This window comes from Nicotiana tabacum, chromosome 21 (genome assembly GCF_000715075.1).
Source record: "Nicotiana tabacum cultivar K326 chromosome 21, ASM71507v2, whole genome shotgun sequence".
In the NCBI taxonomy this organism is placed as follows: domain Eukaryota; kingdom Viridiplantae; phylum Streptophyta; class Magnoliopsida; order Solanales; family Solanaceae; genus Nicotiana; species Nicotiana tabacum.
Window position 1 is genome coordinate 29,347,983 of NC_134100.1, and position 16,985 is coordinate 29,364,967.

Consider the following 16,985-nt stretch of genomic DNA (forward strand, 5'->3'; position numbering starts at 1 on the left):
TTGAATTTTGATACCAAATCTATCCAAATCACCTCTGATTTGTCCTCAAATTTTGTACATTGACTCATCTATATGTTTTAGTGAATTTCAACCCTACCCAATGAAAAATATCGTTTTTTGCTTAGATTTTTGGAATCTTGTATATATATTTTTTTATATTTCATCACCTTATTTGCTACCTCATCCATGAAGTTTCCTTTCTGTCTTGCATGTAATGTTGCTAATCACGCTTAAAAATATAGAAAGAGATCTTCGCATGATTCTTGGAGAGAAAGAACCTTATTTATTTAGGTTTTCAATTTTTATATGTGCTTGATTAATTTTGGTAAGTCTATAATTAATGGCTACAAATTGGTAAGTTGGGACTTATTTAGGACATTTCTGTAAGATTCCCTTTACAAATAACTCTTACTTTCTAGAAGCGCAAGTCTCATAACACTCTGCCCAAAGATCAAACACAATGAGAAGAAATTATCTAACTATTTTGTCTCTGCTGAGATTTCCACGTTCTTAGACTGCTCAGTGAGCTTATTTGCCCCCTCCTTAGATAGATTAGAGTCCTTATTGCATCACTAGGTCAGGTAAAGTGAGAAATTGGAGATACCATTCCGATCGTCAATGCTAATCAGAAAAGTAAGATGGTCTATGCTTTTATAGTTTACACAATGTGCGCTAAATAACTTATATTGAGCACAATTATACAACATACTCAGTACGGTCTTACAAATTGAGCACAATTATAAAAATACAATATTCAAATTTCCACTGATCGAGTGCACTTTCTGCTTGTGTAGAAGTTCCTAAGTTCAGTAACACCATCGTCTTAATTAGCCCGTAAAAGTATCAAAATCGGATGTGAATTTGATGACTTCAAACCAACAATTTTGTATGCTAAAAACACAAGAAAAGATACCTGTGGATACTAAATGAGCTTGTAACACAATCAAACAAGGCTTTAAATGACACATTTGTTCGATGAAACAAGTGGTAAGACATAACTACTACGCGTCTGAAATATGAGTTTAACTAAAATATACTATCAGAACACAAGAAAGAGCCAAGTATGGGTTATTTTTAGCAAGCATGACAGTGTAGCCTGCAAAACATAGTAAGTGACCTGTCATGATAGTGTAAAAAACCTCTTACACCATAAATGAATATAAGAAAAATCTTAGAATTATTAGTGAATATCGGAGGATACATTCTGTATGGATAACTTCAACTAGACCATTGAAACATTCCATGTTTGGTATTTCACTGACGAAACAGCAATGCATTAAAGCAAAACTTAACAAAGGATTAATAAATGGACGCCATAAAAAAGCTAATAATACCGCCAGTCTAAGATGAAAAAACTGCCGTTACGGCAACAACAAGCTTTCTATTGGCAACCGATTCAATTGCTCCCAATACTCGCATTATTTAGTTCGATATCTCGAGGAAATGCTGGATTTGCTGCGTAAGTCCACTGTTCTTCCAAATGATCCCGTTTGTTCCTTTTCCCACATAGCACTCCAAACAACCAAAGGAACTAAATCATTAAGATAGGACCAGAAACCACATATGTTGAAGAGCATAAAATAGGACCCACGAATTGCACCATCCAAAACCAAGGTATTCCGAAAATGACTTGGACGTCCATTCCTCACAAACCAATAAGCAGCCGATTCAAATTCCTCCTGGATACTTTACCTCCACGCTCTCTCACTTTCAATGAATAAAGTCCTTAGTTCACAAAGTACTATAAGTAGCATCTGATGGACCTCCAAAGCGGAATGCAGAATAATCAGCACCTACGAAATAAAAAGTACAGTACTTTATGAGACCAAGACTCCAGAAATCATTTTTTAGAGTCACCATAGGAAAGTTGCAACCTCCTATCCACATATTCAAAAGCAGAGGGGAAGATGGTTTGAACATGGAAAACCTACGCGGTATATTTGTTCTTAAGCAATGAGTACAGGCCTGACACATCCATCAAACGAACTCAGGTTACTAAATTAGCTACAATATCAATGGTTTCATTTGGATAAAAGAAATGAATATTAGCACTCATTTAATCAAAGCATTTTTTCAACCAAAATACAGATGGATGCTATCAGTTTCGTCTGCACCCGTGAGATGGGGTACTAATATATAGGCAAAGGAGGAATCATTATCCCCCATAAGGACATGAAATGATACTTAAGCCCCTTACATGTAAAAGGATTAGCAAATCTTTCCCAATTCTCTTCTCTGCTTTTCTTATTCCTTCAACTTGTCCCTGTTCACTCAAGCCTTGTCCCGACAAGCAGTCATCAATCTCTTCTTATTATCTCTCTATCTCCCTTTCCATTCACCCAGCAATTATCATCTCCTCCACCTTACCTGTTTCCCTCCCTTGTCATGCACCGGTGTGCCTCCTTCAACATTCTTTCCCCCCTCCCCCTATTTACTCTAGCTGTCCTCGCTTTCCTTTCTCTAACTTCCCTCCATGGTAGAAATATCCTCCCCAACTATTGATCCAGGTTTCCTCTCCTCCCTCCATTAGATATAGAGGAGCTCCCAGTAACCATGGATAACACCAGGATCTGCTCTGAATCCTCTTTTTTGTTCATAGTTATACATGAATTAACTAACAGTATACAAGATGGGGTTTCATGATCCATGCTATTTGCAAATAATGTTGTGCTAATTGACAAAACTAGCTAGGGAATCGACAAAAGATTTGAACTATCAGGATAACAAGTTAGACAACACTGACAAATCCTAAGTTGCTCGGACACGGGTGCGGGTGTCCGACACGGGTGCGGATCTAGAGGTCGGATCCTTCGAGATGTAAATTCGAAGATTCGGGGATATGGATCCTAGCACATATACGGGTGCGGGGATCCGGCTAAAAATAATTCAAAAAATATATAAAAATATTTCTAAATTATGAGAAATTTTGTGGAATACTTATCTATAGCTTGTAAGTGTAGATTTCTTTTTTATTATCAAGTTGTAGATAAGTAAAGGATTGATTTCCGAGATAAGGTATGCTAATTTCTCCAAACTTACCCTAGTCGTGGTTCTAATTTCGGGAATCAAATTGTATCTCGCTCAAATTTTGTTGTTTGTCGTGGTCAAAGTACCCAAAATTGTTTGACCAGATCTGGTACGGATCCCATACCCACACCCATACTAGTGTCGTGTCGACACGGGTGCGGCACCTAAAATGCTCGTCGGAGTAACTTAGGGCAAATCTAATGTTGCCTCAACTTTTGAAGTTACATGCCGCATAAACCAAAATCCTGATCAGTCGCCTTAAAGATGAAAAGAATGACGAAATGGTAGAGCATGGACAGAACCAATTATAGCAAGAAAATACCTCAAAAAACTGATTATATACAAAGCGCGCCCAAGTCAGGTAGCCTTGCATCAGATTGTTTTGAACTCGTAACATTGGTAAGTGGAACTTTCTTGCCCTGCTTTTTGTCTCTTCGACCTTTGCCATAATCAATTGTTTGGTTGCTGAAAAAAATATACATTGCATGTGAAAGCGAGGAGAATTGGAAATCCAAGTGCCCAGAACAGTATGCCATTTAGGAAACAAAGGAGGCTAAATTAAAAGTTAAATGATGAACATGACGATTTTGTCTTCAATTCAGCATATTGGGATTTTGTTTATTCAATTCAAAACAAAATGGAAGGAAAGATAGGTACTTCGTGTATTCTTAGCTTTACCACTACATCATCATACTTGTGCTGTCAAACTTCATAACTTGCAGAGCCCACAAAACACAATATAGCAGCCTCTATGTATCAACGAACTTAGAGAGCACAAAGTTTTTAAGATTTTCAAATAGAAAGCTCTCTAAGATTCTTTTTTTTCGACTTTATTGCAAATACAACATAGCGCAAACATATGCATAGTAGAAGCAGATAAACATATGCAGAACAAGCAGAACTACAATAGCATCGACAAGTTACAACAAGCTAATGGCATTAAGCTGTATACAATTTTACCGCAAAAATGAATTAACAAACTAAACTTCAACAAGGTTCCAACAAATACACAGCAATAACCAAAAAGACAGGTGATCTTCGACAACCATACACTGCATAGCTAGTGGGACGTTTCCCTGCAACTGATCCACAGCAAGACTTATATTTCTTCTTTGAACCACAGGGACAGGCCTTATTTCTTGGAATTTTCTACAGCATCAAACGAAGACAGTTTTGATGGTTTCAGTAACTACATCCCAGTGAAGTTTCCAATTAGACATGCATATAAGAACAAAACTAATCCTCCCTCTGTTTCAATTTATATGTCGTATTTTGACTGGGCACAGAGTTTAACAAAAGTAAGGAAGACTTTTAAATCGTGTGGTCTTAAACTAAAGATGTGCGTAATGTACCAAGATTCCCTTAAATCTTGTGGTCTTAAATATGACATGTGGAATATTGGAGTTAAATGGTTACTAAATAAAAAAAGAGACATTTTTTATAAAACAGATTGAAAAGGAAGACGCATAAATTGAAACGGAGGGAGTATATATTTTTAGAAAGATACAACAAGATTAACTTATCAAAAAAAAAAAAAAAAAGATACAACAAGATTCATGCTGTTTTACCTTTTCATCTTCCTGGGTGGTATTTCTATCAGAAACTCCTTTTACACTACAGTCAGTGGAACCTTTTTCACGAGGTGGGTCTTCAGATTTAAAATCGCGTTCATCGCAGGATTTATCATGCTCTCCTGGAGACCCTAAAAAGAATGAAATGTATGAGACGGCGAGGTGCTGGCAACAAAAGCATAAACATAACTACACCAATTTTCCCCCTCTATGATAGATGCAATAGACCGGTATCTCATGTGTACATTTATCGAATATATCTTGCCTATCAATTAATGGGGACAACAAACCACGTGTTACCACTGTCTCTCGCTCTGTGACAAAATCCTCCTAGCATTAAGTGGATTTCATAACGTTAAGGTGTTTCTTCCCAACCTGACAAGCCCTAAATATTACTAGAGTCCCTGGTGAATGGCAAGGGGACACCTTCAGAGAACCAGAGCTAAGAAAACATATTCCAGCTCAGTGATCACCAAAGCATGAGAAGGATGGGTTCCCCAGTGTGAGAACCATTATTAAAGAGAATGCAGAAAAAGTATCCACCTAATGACAGAGTTATGACAATAATGACAAGTAGATATAAAACCATGCTTCATCGTCATATCTATAGTCCAAGCTATCAAAATTGTATTTTCACCTAAAAGGGGCTATTGTGATTTGTGCATATGATGGCACATAAATATTACCGAGTGTATAGGAGAAAAAGCTTTCTACCTAAATCTCACAGTTCTTGGTACCTCAGATGAGCACATCTAGCTTACCTCTCATGCAGGCATTTGCAAACGGATTTCTCAAAGCAGTAGGAAGAGGTTGAAAAGTGATCCAAAGAAATATCCCACAAAAGAACCACCCACCCCCCTCCGCCCGAAAATAAAAGGAAAGGAAAGGAGAGAAAGAAAGGAGAAACTTGCTTTGGCTATTTCAATAAGGTCAAGAAGGTCGACTAGCAAAGCATGGAGTAAAATGAATGGTTCTCTAACTTCTATATAGTGAAATTCTGACTACATGTTACATAGTACTTAAATCTGTCCCCTTTTGTTTGAACTAGTTACTATTTTAAGAGCCAAACAGGTTACTCCTTGACCAAAATGTTTTAAATTTGTTTCAATTATTTCTAATCCAGAAATTAAGTTTGATGTTTCTTACATAGCTAAAAAATCTATGGTTTTAAACTAGGCTAGTCAATTTGGATAAGATGACCAGGTGTCAAAGCTCAAAACCAATGGAAGTAGGGAAAAGGGGAAAGGGAAAAATGTGTCACCAAAGATGTTTCATGGCAAATCCTGGGCAACCCACTACCATATGGACAGAAGTCCGTATTTTTTCTTCATTAAAACAACAACAACAACAACAACAACCCAGTAGAATCCCAACAAGTACAGTCTGAGGAGGGTAGTGTGTACGCAGACCCTACCCTACCCTAGGAAGTAAAGAGGTTGTTTCCGACAGACTCTCGGCTCAAGAAAGATGAAAAGAACCAGTAGAAACAAGCAATATCAACAAAAAGCGCCAAATAATATTCATTAAAATTTGAATATTTACATATGCAAAGGTTGACACGAGTATATAAGTCGTGTTGAATAACAAGCCCTCCAGTTTCTAGTTTTTATTTGTCAAACTCGTGTTTGGGAGTCTGTGATGATTACAAAACCAGAATTTACCATGACTCCAATTTCAGAGAAAGGCAATAGGCAGAATCACTTTAAAAGCAAGACTGATCGTTACCTTGTGAACTGCTTGCCAGACAAGAAATGTTATCATTTGCATTTAACTGGTCCTCGGACCCTTGCTCTGCGATTAGATACTCAATTGCAGCATCAACATCACCACCAACTTGTTGTAAAACCTAGAGAACAACAGATTAAAAAAAGAAGTAGATATCAAGTACAGAGACATGTAGATTTCTTTTAACACTCAAACAAATTCCACATCATTGTAGACCAAGGAAAGAGATATCGGCAAATGACCTGTTCCACTTTTACTATGTCATTACATCCACTTCCAGCCATAACAACTTTGACTGATCCTACTTGAACAGTATTCCGAGAAGTGTCTCCCTTAGATTTGGCAGCAACTATAGCTTCACGAGATTTTGCTGAAAGATCAGCATCAGCCTTTTAAATAACTGAAGGTTATTAGAATTCTTGCAAGAAATCCTAATCCGTTGTTATAGAAGGGACAGCTAATCCCATCATAAAAAATAAAAATAAAAATTGAAGTGATATAAACCTTGATAGTAATCGGACTAGCAGGTCCCATGCAAGAATCTTCCTTCAGCCGAACGCTATTGTAATGCTCTCCGTCATGATAAGAACTGACAGTAAATAAGCAAGTCAGGCAGCTAATATGTATAAAATGATGAAGAGGCTAAGAAGTAATGATGAAGGGGCTAAGAAGTAGAGAAAGAAATGCCAAATGGCACTTGCTTCAGTAGAAACAATTATCTCAGAGGGTTGAAGAGGCACACCACTATAATCATTAGTTCCTTGTGATAATCAATTCTTTATTAAGAAAGACGAGGTGGAGGCTAACCTCTACATGATTTGGAACTGTTCTTTGTTATTTAATGAAAATGGACCAAAACAGTCAGTCAATCACAGTACAGCAAAAAGCTAGAGACAGCAGACTCTCCACAATGAAGAAAGAAAGAGACATGACAGTTGAGAAGGAGGGTGGGGGGGGGGGGCAGGTTTGGACATGGCTGTATCCACAAAGGATTTAAATTTTGCCTTGGAAGAAGAGAAAACGAAGTGGTATACTGATATAAACTTAAATCTCTCAAACAACTAAAGCATAGAAAGTTGGGAAGTTTACAACTACTAGAAAAGCAAAGCAAAATGTAACAGATTAAAAAAGGGGAAAAAATAAGTATTTAAAATGAGTTTCTTGTGTTTTCTCCAATCCCCTTCCTGTAAGAATGCACAAGAAAAGAAAGGGAGAGAGGGAGATGCCCATGAAGCAGGACCAAGTACTTAGGAAAATTACATCACCTGGCATGAACTTATTCAGAACACTAGTATCAACTAAAAGAAAATGATCTACATACACCTCCAAGCTTCAGCTTTTACTAGGAGGAAAGGAGAATTTGCCTTCCACAACCCCCCCTCCCCCTCAAAACCCAAAGAAGACTTTGAAGTGAAGAGAAGACTTTGAAGTGAAGAAATAAACAGCAAGTATTAGGACAATTAGGAGAATCATGACGGAGGAACAAGGTTACAAACATTCAACTGGGTCTCTGAAAGAAAAGAAGCTTCGTAGAAGAGCAGATATAACTAAATGTCGAGCACGGGGACATATAATAGATTAAGGGTGGTAAGTGGGCCGGTTAGGCCCGGGACCGGCCCAGGCTCGAGAGCCCATATGGGTAATGGGCCTAAACGGTTCTATCCATTTAAGCCCGGCACAAAGGAAACATACAGGCCCATGTGGGCCGGTTCACAGCAGGGGCCCGTTAGGACTGGGATCGTTTGGGCCCGGGGCCGGCTCCTAAGTGGGCTGGTTCAACCGGTCCCCAACGGCTAATTTTAAAAAATAAAATTCTCAATTAAATTTCTGATCGTTGCCCATTTAAAATGTAGCCGTTATTGCTGCCAAAATAGCCGTTGGCTATTTATAAAATAGCCATTTAACCTCCCCCCTCCCAATTTTGTTCTAACCCCAAACTTTTTATAATTACACTTTTTCCCTATTTTCAACTATAAATACCCCCTCATTCTTTCATTTTTCTTCACCAAATCATCAATCTCTCTCTAATTTTCTTCTAAACTTGGTTACTTCGTTGTTGCAACTTGTGTGAAAAATTGTGAAGTTGGTGAATTGAAGTATTCAAGTCTTTAACGATATTTCAACAAGTTGTTCGTCAATTCGGTAAACTCGTTCCAACTCTTTAGTTTTAATATTATAATTTTTTTGTTTTATTAAATTACTTTGTATAATTATAATTAAGATGGCATATTCCTTCAAAAAAATGTTTAGTAAAAATAAGGGAAAATCCAAAAGTGGTGAATCTAGCGGCCAATCTATTCCTCCTCTAATTCCCGGCCTCCCCTACCCAAACCCCATACCCGCCCTCCACCTGCTCCTATTCTTGATAGTGATAATACTTTATTACAATTTACGGAGAGTCAATATGTGCATAATGTTGGAGGTGGTGAAAACTTAGATCATGAATATATGAATTCTCTTTATGGTAATCCAACTATTGATAAAGAAGATGAGCAGGAAATAGATTTAGATGAAACGCAACCGGATGATGATACACTCGCTAGTCCTGTTGCTCAAGTTAACCCAACTAATCCAAATGATGCCCCGGTTGACCCCCCCTGTTACTACCCCTACTTTTTCTAGACAACCTTCTAAATGGGCCGAAACATCTCTTCTTTGGCCATTTTTTATTCAAATAAGAGAAAAAAATAAAGTTAAGTGTAAAACTTGTGGCAAAGAGTTAGCTTTTAACTATGTTGATCGGGGGGAGGACGGGAAGTTTGAAGAGACACATAATGATACACCCTCAAGATAAAGCTACATATTTTCAAATGAAAGCTGCGGCCGGGGGGTCAAGTCCAACTAGTCAACCTGACCCTAGTACCGGGTCAAATCAATCTCAACCGAGAATTAACACTGTTACCGGTGGTATTTTATATTATGACCCAAGAAAAGATAGGGAAGAATTGGCAAAATGGTTACTGTTATGTGCTTACCCTACAGTTTTCCATCTAACCCCCACTTTGTGCATTATATTAGAAGAGTTTTTAATCCTACTTATAAAGGATGGCCTCGCACAACCGTAAAGAGCGATATTTATAAATATAAACATGAATATGAACAATATTTGCGCTATTTATTTACTCATATTAATTGTCGTGTTGCTATTACTACTGATATTGGTAGAAGTGGTAATGACTGCGATTATCTTACTGTTACAAGTCATTGGATTGATGAGGAGTGGATAATGCAAAAGTGCATTATTGCTTATAGAATAATTAATTCACGTCACACAAGGCAGTTTATTTTTAGCACGGTTACGGATATTTGTCAATTTCAATGGATAATGTTACTAGTAACATTAATGTTGTAGCCTTGCTTACCACTACACTAAACCCTGCATTTAGTAACATTTTTCATGTTAGATGTATTTGTCATATTTACTACTCCCTCTGTTCCAGTTTATGTGAACCTATTTCCTTTTTGGTCCGTTCCAAAAAGAATGAACCCTTTCTAAATTTGGTAACAATTTAGCTTAAAGTTACAACTCTACCCTTAATGAGAAGCTTTTATAACCACACAAATACTCTGGGCCCCATTTGGACTTGTTTAGGACCACAAATTCCAAAAGTCTTCATTTTTTTCTTAAACTCCGTGCCCAGTCAAACAGGTTCACATAAATTGGAACGGAGGGAGTATTTAATTGTGGGTGATGGTATGAGAATTTTAAATGTTGAAATTGAAAAGGTTAAAATGACTCTTAATTGGCTTTTTTATTCAAACCGTAGAAGTAGACTTAGAGAATATTTTAAAAGATGCGATGAATTTGGCCTAAGAGAAAGAAAGGTTCCTAAACCTTGTCCAACTAGATGGAATTATATGTATGAAAGTTTAGTTGTTGTAAATGAATATAGAAATCCCATAAGCTCAACGTTTAATGCTCATGTAAGTGATGATGATGAGCACCTTACAAATGTGGATTAGGCTAATATTAAAATGCTTGTAGATTTTTTAGAAAGATTTCATGTTGCTACAAATGAATTTTCTGGGCAATATTATCCTACTATTTCAAACTGTTTAGTTTATCTTGCAGATCTTGCAATTTGTTTGCTTATTTTTCAAAGGGTGGAGAAATTTATGAAGTAGCTATTGATTCTATGAGAAAGAAATTTAAAAAATATTTTTTCCCTATTCCCCCTAATTATGGTATTGCTGCCTTGTTAAATCCTACTATGAAATTAGGTGGTCCTCAATATTGGTATCGATCTATTTATAATGGTTTAGCACTTGCACCTGAGGAGTTGTCTACACTTTCGGACGCACAAGCCTCAATTAAAATAAATGCTCTAATTATTTATAGTGCTTATCAAATTGCACTAGGTAATGCTAGACCAGATATTTCAACTCCTTCTTCTTCTAGTTCTCAATCATCTAAAAGAACTGCAGGAGTAAGAGCACTTACTGCTTGGACCGAATTCAGGGGTTCTCAAGGTTGTACCACTAGTAATTGTTCACAACTAAATGAGCTTGAAGTTTATTTGTCACAGGGACTTGAAGAAGTGAATCACGATGGCTCATTTAATCTTTTGGAATGGTGGAAGGACAAAGAAAAACACTTTCCGATCCTTTCAAGGATGGCCCGAGACATTTTAACCATTCAAGTTTCAACAGTGGCATCGCAGAGCGCTTTTAGTCAAGCAAGACTACAACTCGGTGATTATAGAGCGTCTATGAGGGAGAGCTTGGAAAAATCAGTACTTTTCAGAGATTGGATCCGTTCGAAACGAAGAAATTTTGGACTTGCTGAATCACAACCAGAGGTAGACGAAGCTTACGAAGAAATGTTAGCTGAACTTGCGGAGGATGCAGCTTCGCCCGGAAGCGGTGATGAACAAGCTTCTTTTCCGCCACCACCAACGGAAATTCCTGCGAACCTTGATGGATTTATGAAATTTGTAAGAGATACCATGTAAAATTAATATGTAACTTGTATTTTGGCACATCTTGATTAGTTTCTTTTTCTTCTCAATGGTGGTATTAGCACATTGGTTGTGCTCATTTCATTGGGGGGTGGAAGCTAAGAAAGATTGGGCCATGTTTTCTTAATGTTATAATAATAAAAATTATAATGCATTCCTTTGAATATCTTTTCACAATATTTTGTGTTTTAAATTTGAATTAAAGATTTTTAAGTCACAATGATATAATATAATTTACAAGAAAATGCCTTAGATAAAAAATTTAAACAAATAAATAGGCCCACATATATATATATAAGCAATGTATAAAGTATATATATATTAATAGATATAAAGTATATATATATTTATAGATATAGATATAGTATATAATATATATATATAAGCTATATAATTTATAAGAAATTGCCTTAGATAAAAAAAAAATTAAAAAAAATAGTCAACGCCGACTTAGGCCCGTTTAGGACCGGGCTCGGCCCACATAGCCCGGGACCATTAGTTCACAGTCCCGGTCCCGGTCTGGTTACACCCAAAAGCCCACGAAGCCCAGGTCCGTTTAAGCCCGGCCCACGAAGCCCGGGCCCACTTAGAAACGGACCGTTTAAGCCCGGCTCGCGAGGCCCGTTTAGGACCGGGCCCGGACCGTTTGCCACCCTTATCATAGATAGTACTATACCGAATTTTCTCCTCCTCCTTCAGTTAAGCCATCAATTATGATTTACTGCCATGACGCTCATTTGTTCAATATGAATGACGTTAGCAAATACAAAATTAGACTGGTCCCAGAGAATGTAAACTATAAATATAAACAAAACAAACTTTTATAGATAACTTCAATAAAGTACCAGACTGTCTATTCCGCATCTAGTTCCTCTTTCACCTCCAACAACTAACATACTAAAACTCATCTCCCATAAGACTATTCCATTATTGCAACGCGAATGCAGCATGTTGTCAAAGGCGAAATGCTTTAAAAAGTGGTTCAGGTCTATCAGGGCTTTAAGCGCAAAGCGCAGTTAAGTGTGGGCTTTAGCAAAAGAAGGCGCAATAAAGAAAAACAATAAAAATATATTTGTAATGCAAGAAAAAAATGACAAATCCGTTCATAAGTTTCCTTAACAATTAGCATCTCTTTGCCAATTATATTTGTGTTTAATACAGCTGAATTCAAGATAGAATGTATGGGCAATAAGGCGCACGCCTTAGTGCCTTGCCTACATAAAAACGTAGCTTAAGCGAGGGAAGCGCCCTCCCTGAGCCTTTTTGAGCTTCAGGGCTTAAGCATGAGCCTTTGACAACACTGATGGTAAACCTGCTAAATGCCAATTATAACTGCCCTAAATAAATATATTAATGAAAATGACTCGTATCAGTCCTCCAACAATCCTAACCCAGCTAAGAAATGTTCCCGTTAAACAACTAAAGAAAAACATGTTGTGGAGGGACTCGACTTTACTCCTATTGAGTCAAACTATAGCATACTTTATATGATAATGAAATATTGAATAACATTAAGAAGAATAACAATATCTGGATCAATAAATGCATAAGCAAGTGAAGCTGAAATCTCATATTCTTTCAACACTTACAGATGAAGCATCCGAGAATCACGGTTGTCAAAATTCTGTATGTACCAGCGAGGTGACATATGCTGTACCACATTGAACGTAAAAAGTCAGTCAATCTAAAATCCCTTGAACATCAGGTCAGAGCATGAAGTGAGCAACTTTGATGTTTAAAGATCTAGCTGTTCTAAAGAATCAAGAACTCCCTAGAAGTATAAGGGGGATTAAGTGGGGGGAGAAGACATACTCGGTGAATGCATATATTAGTATGAGTAACAAGAGAAGCTGCTTGTAATTCCATATGTCCAGCCCAAGTGCCATCCTTCTCCATGGACTCACAATATTCATCAAATGGTACTTCATCTTCAATAAAAGGCTCAAATTTATCACGGTTATTCTGTTAAATATAGCTCCATTTATTAGTACCTTAAAAATCTGTTTCGGTGTTCTAAGTACTAGAGAACATGATGTAACAGCAGAACTAGGATATACAAAAACTAAAGACAAAAGTGATGCCTTGGAGGTTGCAGGGGAGGTTATTAGCAATTTTTTATATACATTTCAAAGTCAAAAGAGCTTGTTGGAAACAAGTAATATCTTCATATACGAGACCATTTGGCTAACATCATAACTATCTGAACAATTATTTGTTCAAAAAAGTCGTTATCTGCTCAGACGTGGCTAGATAAACATGGACCAAAAAACCACTTGATTCAAATGTCCTAAAAAATCAATAGATAAATAATTTTTCAGTCTAAGTTGAAACTGAAGAAAACACTCCAATAGTAGTTAGAACATAGCATATAGTCATAGGATTCCAACACCCCTCTCCCCGACCCACCCTGCAATAGTTCTATCGTACGACTAAGGTGCAGACATATTGGACTGTCAGCAGATTCCAACACTCCTCCCCCCGACCACCCTGCACATTAGTCATAGGATAGAACAATATGACAAAAATAGTACATAGCATATATGTCACAAGAATGGCTCAGTTCTTTCTGCCTTCATGCCAGAGAATAATATAAATAATATTGACAGTGTCAGCAGCTTTGCTGACAAATTATGGGGAATAAGCTCAGAGAAGAGAGTAAAAGTAGACACTCTCTTTTTCTTTTCTTTTTTTTAATAACCAAGAAATCCCTGAGGCCAGCTGGTGCATGATTCGAAACTCGATAGATAATGGGCCTGCCTCTACCCTTCTCCACTTAAATGCCAGGCTATTTTGTCTGCGCAGGATTCGAACTCGTGATGTCCGTCTAACCACACTTTACCTGTTATGCTCTTACCACTAGGACAAAACCGTAGGAGGAAAATAAAGGTAGACACTTGAGAGGAAAAAAAGAGGAAATTAAAACAACAGCTGTAGAAGAAACTTAAGTTTCTAAGCTACTTCTTCTTGCCTTGCCAAAATGACGTTACTTCTCAGTAGAACTGTAATTGAGCCCATCCCAATAAGAGTCTCAACACATTTAGAGATTACATCCTTACATAATTTTTTCACAAAATCCATCTATCACTACCTATCATTAGTGCCTAAATACCAAACTAATTGGGATGAATCATATGAATCCTCTTAGTGAAGTTTGATTGTTTTAATTAAGTTTCTGAACTATTAATAAACTTAAAAATCCTACCACTTCTGAACAACACCTTAAGCTATATAGTTTGGATACGAATACTGATTACGGAGCTCATATCAAATACAGATACTGTCAAAAAATGCAAACTTTGAGAATAATGCCAGATTGTGTTCTTTCTTGTATTACTAATTTTTTTACCTAAATCACCTTCCTCTTCGAAATCCCGAAACCAGACAACTTCAATTTTGCTTCTCCCCCTTGCCCTCTTCCTTCGGAATCTCATATGAAACCCTGGCTGGTAGCTGTGAAATTTCATGATTCCAGATCCCTAATTCATTCCTAGTTTCGAACTTCTATTTCCTTCTACTTCCTATCCAAGCATTGTAGGCGTTATTATTCGTTGTAATTTTCAGGTTTTGCTAATTACACATTAACACCTCTATTTCAAAATTTAATTTTAACCTCAATATCCCTTGTATCCCCCTTTTTTTTAATACAACAGGATATTCATAACCAAACTACAAATAACACCAACATTATAGCTACCAAATAATGTTCCTAGGTGTATCCTGAGCGTATCTTTGCATTGAATGACAAGATTGCACGGACATAATTCCACGTCACCTGATAGCATACTGAAGGAAAATCAAGTCATCTGAAGAAACACGTACCCTGATAAACTTTACAACCATATCCCGATATTTCTCATGCTCCTCCTCATTGCCTTCCAGTTGATCAGCTAATCCCCTGCGTAAATACAATGATTGCTTAACCTTTATCCAGAAGCTCAAGTAATCACTCTTTACTATTACATGTGGCATGGAAACCTCAAGAACTTGCTAAGTATTAAAATACAATGCTTAGATATACAACCTTAATATAGATTAAGGTCGCATCTTATGCATTTCTAAACCAAACGATGAACATGCATCGAGTTTACATACACATTCACGCGGATTCTGATACAGACCAATATGTAGAAAAGGGTTAATCTTACAAAGTACAAACCTGAAGAAACAATTTCCATCTGCCGTCACTTGAATAATTTTTAAGCCCAATGCATCAAGCTGAGCTCGAAATTCAGAAATATCAGCCTGCTTCCCGTGTTTTTTAGCCTGTTGCATATGCATTGTTCAGCACAATGACAGTAACAAAGACAAAGAAAGCACATAGCCTCAGTATATTATTAACCAGCACACTCAATTTCCATACTTACACCATCTGAAGTAAAATCTTTTTGTTTGGTGTACGACAACAAAAATTGTGAAGCTACATATAAGGTGGGAATAGCGAGGCCTTTTGGGAAAACTGTGTGGGCTTGGCCCAAAGCGAACAGAATCACACTATGTTAGCTCAACACTTCTTTTATGACAATGGCGCCTGCTACCTCCCGCCAACACAGACCAGGTACTCTACCCAGCTAAACTTAGGCCGATGAAAGAAATCACTTAGTGCTTTTGCCTCCCCTAAGATTTGAACCTATATAGAAATTAACCAAATGTGTTTAAGTCCCAAACTAATTGAAATCCCTTATATGAATCATCTGTACAATTCATCATGACTGTTTTTTATCTGGTATTTTCATGTGGTAACCCATATCTTTTAGACCTACTATGCTTTCACCAATAAATTTGATTAACAAAGAGCGAAAACAGTAGAGATAAGGAGTTTAAATTATTCTGAAGGAACGTACATGGGATTGTTTGTTGGGTTTGGCCTTTTGATGCTTTGGCTTGGCCATCTCTTCTTTTTAAATCAGATTCGCTTCCTCGATTCGTTATTTCTCAACTTCAAAAAAATAGATCAGTTGGTCTGCGAACGATTCGTGGCCTGAAACAGAGGTTTTGTCGCGGTCTATATATTTATGGTTTCCCGAGTTATCCCTTACTTATGTTTTAATCCCCTTACTTATGTTTTAATCGCTAATGTTTTAGCTAGCGTTTGGACATAGATTTGGTTGAAACTTGAAAAAATAATTTTTGAAGTAGTTTTGAAAAATAATTTTTGGAAGTTGAAATTATGTTTGGACATGTATTTTATTTGAAAAAAATTTGAAGTTTTGTGAGTGGGAGAAAAAATTTAACCCAAAAACTACCCTAAACTAGATTTTGGGAACTTGAAAAATAATTTCAGAAATTTTTCAAAAATACATCACTAAACTATGAACAAACAATGTAAAAAAGATTTGAAAAAAAGTTGGCAAAATGTATGGCCAAACGGGAGCTAAGTATTTATGTTTTTATCTTGGGATTTTTACATACTTATACGCTATTGTAAACTTTATTACCTTCCATACTCAAGTTTCACTTTAATTACCTCTGATATACAAAATTACCAGTTATGTACATTTTTAGGATTTAAGGATAATTAATCAATTCCTACAATTACTATCTCACTCCCCCCACGTTTCTCTCTCCATACCCCCGGCGTATCTTCAGTATCTCCCACCATTAACGCATGTTTTCACTCTTCTTTCAAAAATCCCTCTACAGTTTTAATCTCTTCTTCAAAATCCCTCTCTATTCTTACATATTCCAGCCCTAAATACTCTACCAA

At 36.9% G+C, this 16,985-nt stretch overlaps 1 protein-coding gene across 4 annotated transcripts; it reads right to left on the reverse strand.

The window, feature by feature from the left end:
• Positions 1-1,154: 1,154 nt before the first annotated feature.
• On the reverse strand, positions 1,155-16,282 carry LOC107764516 (OVARIAN TUMOR DOMAIN-containing deubiquitinating enzyme 7-like). Of its 4 annotated transcripts, XM_075242296.1 has the most exons (13): positions 16,123-16,265; positions 15,646-15,908; positions 15,438-15,544; positions 15,101-15,176; positions 13,094-13,243; positions 12,871-12,932; positions 6,828-6,912; positions 6,566-6,712; positions 6,324-6,444; positions 4,596-4,729; positions 4,079-4,176; positions 3,350-3,492; positions 1,155-1,793 (listed from the first exon to the last, which is right to left on the reverse strand). In XM_075242296.1, exons 4-12 carry the CDS (start codon positions 15,119-15,121, stop codon positions 3,363-3,365), a joined length of 948 nt encoding a protein of 315 aa, XP_075098397.1. In that variant the 5' UTR covers positions 15,122-15,176; positions 15,438-15,544; positions 15,646-15,908; positions 16,123-16,265; the 3' UTR covers positions 1,155-1,793; positions 3,350-3,362. The 4 variants fall into 4 exon arrangements, 3 of the variants coding, with proteins under 3 accessions (XP_075098397.1, XP_075098396.1, XP_075098395.1); XM_075242295.1 differs by lacking the exon at positions 15,646-15,908 and having other exon boundaries at positions 4,596-4,720; positions 16,123-16,282; XM_075242294.1 differs by lacking the exon at positions 15,646-15,908 and having other exon boundaries at positions 16,123-16,280.
• Positions 16,283-16,985: the final 703 nt, after the last annotated feature.

Coding starts and splice junctions, on each gene's coding strand:
- LOC107764516 (XM_075242294.1), bottom strand. CDS start 16,170: ATGGCCAAGCCAAAGCATCAAAAGGCCAAACCCAACAAACAATCCCAT. Junction 4,730..6,323: donor TCTGGCAAGCAGTTCACAAG/GTAACGATCAGT, acceptor CATTCTTTTTAG/GGTCTCCAGGAGAGCATGAT. Junction 4,177..4,595: donor CCACCCAGGAAGATGAAAAG/GTAAAACAGCAT, acceptor TTGATGCTGTAG/AAAATTCCAAGAAATAAGGC.